We start from the raw sequence: 5,092 nt of genomic DNA on the forward strand, positions 1-5,092 counted from the left end.
CCCCCCCCCCACCTCCCCAGCCATAGTGGGCCCTGATGCCACCTCAGTATTTCCCCACCTGTCCGCAAATGTCCCCAAGTGTCCCCCAGTGCTTCTCTGGTGCTCCCCACCGCTCCCAGTGTCCCCCAGTGTCCCCATCCCAGTGCTCCCAATGCCCCCACTCCTGTCCCCCCCCAGCCATAGGGGACCCTGATGCCACCTTGGTATGTCCCCCAGTGCTCTGCCAGTACTCCCAGTGTCCCCCAGTGCCCTGTCCCTGGGTGTCCCTGTGGTGTCCCTGTCCTGTGGGTGCCCCATATCCTGCTGTCCCCCATGGCTTGGGTGGCCTTGTTCCTGGGGTGTCTCCTCCATGTCCCCATGGCGTCCCCATCCCAGGATGTCCCCATCCTGTGGTGTCCCCATCCTGTGGTGTCCCCATGGTGTCTCAAGTGTGTCCTGTCCCGTGATGTCCCCAGAGTGTCCCCAGCCCACGGGTGCCCCATCCTGTGGTGTCCCCAGGGTGTCCCAGTCCCCTGGTATCACCAGGGTGTCCCCATCCCATGGGTGCCCTGTCCTGTGGTGTCCTTGTGGTGTCCCCAGGTTGTCCCCATCCCATGGGTACCCCATCCCGTGGTGTCCCCATGGTGTCTTGAGGGTGTCCCTGTCCTGTGGTGTCCCCATCCCTGTCCTGTGATGTCCCCAGAGTACCCCCGTTCCATGGGTGCCCTGTCCCCATGGCGTCCCCATCCCATGGGCCCTGTCCCATGGTGTCCCCATCCCATGCCCTATCCCATGGTGTCCCCATTGTGTCTTGGGGATGTCCCTATCCTGTGGCATCCCCAGAGTGTCCCCATGCCATGGGTGCCCCATCCTATGGTGTTCCCTGAGGTGTCCCTGTCCCATGGTGTCCCCAGGACACCCCAGGGTGTCCCCATCCCATAGGTGTCCTGTCCTGTGATGTCCCCAGGGTGTCCCAGTCCCATAAGTGCCCCATCCCGTGGTGTCCCCATCCCATGGTGTCCCCAGGGTGTCCCCATCCCATGGGTGTTCTGTCCTGTGATGTCCCCAGCGTGTCCCCATCCCATGGGTGCCCCATCCCGTGGTGTCCCCATCCCGTGGTGTCCCCAGGGTGTCCCCATGCCATGGTGTCCCCCAGGGTGTCCCCATCCCATGGTGTTCCCAGGGTGTCCCTATCCTATGGGTGCTCCATCCCGTGGTGTCCCCAGGGTGTCCCCATCCCATGGTGTCCCCCGGGGTGCCCCTGTCCCATGGTGTACCTATGGTGTACCCATCCCAGGGTATCCGCATCCCATGGTGCCCCAAAGTGTGCCTGTGGGTGGCACCCACTGATGGGACCGTGTCCCCGCAGATATCCCCTCGGTGACACCACGCTTGGCCACCCGCAACCAGACGTCCTTCCGTGTGACCTGGCCCCGTCCCTCTGTGCTGGTAGATGGCTACCAGGTGGCCCTTATCCCCCTGGTGAGCTGGGGACGGGGACAGGAGTGGGGGCAGGTCCCCAGTGCTATGGTGGCCCCAGTGTGGTGGCCCCAACGTAGCCTTCATCCCCAGGATGAGGTGGCATCTGTGGCTACCCACTGTTGCCCCTCTGGGGGACACCATAAGTGTGTCCCTATGGTGGCCCCAGCATGTCCCCAATGTGCCTGTTGTCCCCAGAGCAAACCAGTGGTCAGGCCAGCTCCTGCTGCCTAACTTGGGTATGGGGACATCGCCCCAGTGTGTCCCTTGTCCCTAGGATGAGCCGTGGTGGTGTCATCCATCTGCTGCCTGGCTTAGGGATGGGTCCCCCCATGGCATCCCCCCATGGTGTCCCCAATGTGTCTCCAATGCATCCCTTGTCCCCAGGATAAGCCAGCAGCTGTGGCCACCCTCCTGCTACCTGGCTTGGGGACAGAGATGTGTCCCCAGCATGGTGTCCCCAGTGTCCCCAACATGTCCCCTGTCCCCAGGATGAGCCACCTGCCTGCAGCCACCTGCCTGCAGCCCTGCTTAGGGACCAGGACATGTTCCCACTGTGGTGTCCCCAATATGTCCCCAGTGTGTCCCCAACATTTCCCCTAGCCCCAGGACAAGCCATGAGCTGCAGCCACCCTGCCTGGCTCAGGGATGAGGAGGTGTCCTCACCACACTGTCCCCAGTGTGTCCCTCCTTAGCTGTCCCCAGTGTGTCCCCAAGATGTCCCCCAGCCCTGGGAGAAGCTCTTGGCTGTGGTCACCTATCTGCTGCCTGACTCAGGGCCAGGTCCCACCGTGGTGTCCCCAGTGTGTCCTTGGCATGTCCCTTGTTCCCAGGACGAGCCAGCAGCGATGACCACACATGAGCTGCCTGGCTCCGCTGTCACCTTTGAGGTGACAGGGCTGGCACCCGGCCACGCCTTCGAGCTCTTCATCCAGGCCCAGCGGGAGCAGCACCTCGGGGCGCCCAGCACCCTGCGCGTCCGCACCCGTACGTGTCACCCGCTCAGCGCAGGGACCGCGAGGGGATGGGCAACAGGGATGGGGACACCGCAGGGATGGTAATGGGCATGAGCATGGGGACAGGGATGGGGACAACATGGGGATGGCAACGGGTATGGGCATGGGGACAGGCATGGGGATGGCACAGGGACGGGGTTGGGGATGGTGACGGCATGGTCATGGGTGTGAGGACAGGGATGGGGATGACATGGGCATGGGGACAGCATGGATAGTGTGGGGACAGGGATGGGGACAGGGTTGGCATGGGCATGGGGACAGGGGTGGCATGGGGACAGGGATGGCACGGGCATGGGGATGGCATGGGGATGGCACAAGGATGGGGACAGCATGGGCACAGGCATGGTGACAGGGACAGCATGGGGATGGTGACTGGGCAACACATGGATGGGTACACCATGGGGATGAGGATGGCATGGGGACAGGGCCACCACAGGGCCAGGCATGGGGACAGGGATGATGCAAGCATGGGGATAAGGACAGCATGGACATGGGGACAGGGACGGGATGGGGACAAGCATGGGGATGGCACAGGCATGGGGACAGGGACAGGGATGGGGATGTCAGGGCCACAGGGATGGGGATGGGGACTGGCATGGGGACAGGGACTGGGATGGGCATGGGGACAAGGACGGTGCCTGAAGCCTCTGTCTGTCCCCACGTGTCCATGTGTCCCCATGGCTCTGTGGGCCCCCATGCGTCTGTCTGTCCTGGTGGGTCTGTGTGTCACCAGTCTGTCCCTGTGGGTCCGTGAGTCCCCTTGGGCCCATCTACCTGCGTCTACCCCCGTGTGTCCCCATGGGTCCATGTGTCCCCGTGGCTCCACGTGTCCCCACATCTCCTGGTGCTTCCCCATGCATCCCTCTGTTGCCTGGGCCCGGATGTCCCCAGTCTGTCCCCATCAGTCCATCTGTCCCAGTCTGTGCCCATGAGTCTGGGTGTCCCCAGTCTATCCCCGTGGGTGTCCCCAGTCTGTCCCTATGTTGTCCCCATCCCTTCCCGTGTCCATCCATCCCTGTGTCCCTCCTGTGGGTCCCTGGGCTCTGGCAGACGGGGACTTTTGGGGATGAGTTGATGACCCTGGTCCCCTTTGCTCTCGCAGTGCTTGTTCAGACTCTGCCCACCCATGGGGGGTCCCCAGGGTCACCTCAGGGTTCCCTGGGGTCCCCGGCATCACCAGTGGCCCCAGCATCACCATCAGCCCGAGGGTCTCCGGCATCCCCAAGGTCCCCAGTGTCACCAGCATCCCTGGGGTCACCAGGGTCCCTGGGATCACCGGCATCACCAGTGTCACCGGATGCATCCTTGGGGTCATCAGGGTCTTTGGGGTCACCAGCTTCCCCAGCATCTCCAAGGTTTCCAGCATCCCCAGTAACTCGAGGGTCCCCAGGGTCCCCAGCATCCCCGAGGTCCCCAGTGTCACCAGTGTCCCTGGCATCACCAGTGTCCCCAGAATCCCCGGGGTCAGCAGTGTCCCCAAGGTCGCCAGAGGCACCAGTATCCCCAGTGTCCCCCAGGTCACCTGCATCTCCACGGTCCCCAGCATCACCACAGTCCCCTGTATCACGTCCATCTCCATGGTCCCCAGTGTCCCCAGCATCCCCAGTGCTCCCGGGTGGCCCATCCCTGCATGACCTGGGGGCCAAGCTCTCCTCCTACAATGGCTCCTTGCTGCAGCGCCTGGAGAGCCACCTCCGGGCTACGAACTTCCCCCTCCGGGGCAACCAAACGGTGCCGGCGGTGGCCCGTGCCATCCTCTCTTACCTTCTACGCCGCAGCCCAGCCCCGTTGCGTCACCAGCTCCTCCGCCAGATCCCCCATCCCAAGCCCCAGTTGATGCCGGGGGCTGCCGGTGAGGCTCTGGTGGACCTGGATGGGCTGCGGGGCCACGCAGAGACTGTGGTGATCCGTTACCGGCTCCTGGAAGAGCCGGAGGGGGCCGAGGGGGAGCTACAGGTGCCAGGGGACACGGCGGTGGCCCGGGTGCCAGGGCTGGTGCCAGGGGCCATGTACCGGGTGGAGGTGCACGGCGTGGTGCGGGGGCACGTCTCCAAGTCCTACACATTCCTGGTGACGGCAGGTGGGTGATGGGGATGGAGACGGGGACAACATTGCATGGGGACATCCCATAACCGCCCACTCCTCTTTTGGGTGCAGGGGTAGGTGGCACCGATGAGCCCCCGCTGGACTGGGAGCGTGTGTATGAGATGGAGTTGACTGAGCCCCAAGGTGCCGTAGCCAAAGCAGGTACCATTGGGTGGTCCATGGCAGCACTGGGAGGGACCCGGCTGTTCAGGCTCAACTGCTTTTGATAGACAAGTTGGGGTTGGATGGATGGATGGATGGATGGGTGGTTGGATGGTGGATGGATGGGTGGGTGGGTGGTTGGATGGTTGGATGGATGGATGGGTGGATGGTTGGATGGTGGTTGGATGGATGGTTGGATGGATGGGTGGTTGGATGGTGGATGGATGGGTGGGTGGGTGGTTGGATGGTTGGATGGATGGATGGGTGTGGGTGGTTGATGGATGGGTGGGTGGGTGGTTGGATGGTTGGATGGATGGATGGATGGGTGGTTGGATGGATGGGTGGGTGGGTGGGTGGTGGGTGGGGTGGAT

The 5,092-nt window shown here is 63.5% G+C and overlaps 1 protein-coding gene across 1 annotated transcript in view; it reads left to right on the top strand.

Moving 5' to 3' along the window:
* Window positions 1-4,562, top strand: part of LOC103908011 (antigen peptide transporter 1) — an 18,087-nt gene extending 13,525 nt beyond the window's left edge. Inside the window, 4 exon segments of the mRNA XM_009290323.1 lie at window positions 1,349-1,461; window positions 2,292-2,445; window positions 3,627-3,971; window positions 4,063-4,562. Of these exon segments, the coding sequence (XP_009288598.1) occupies window positions 1,349-1,461; window positions 2,292-2,445; window positions 3,627-3,971; window positions 4,063-4,562 (1,112 nt within the window).
* Window positions 4,563-5,092: the final 530 nt, after the last annotated feature.

The sequence above is a fragment of the Aptenodytes forsteri genome, unplaced genomic scaffold, assembly GCF_000699145.1.
Source record: "Aptenodytes forsteri isolate BGI_AS27 unplaced genomic scaffold, ASM69914v1 Scaffold474, whole genome shotgun sequence".
NCBI lineage: Eukaryota > Metazoa > Chordata > Aves > Sphenisciformes > Spheniscidae > Aptenodytes > Aptenodytes forsteri.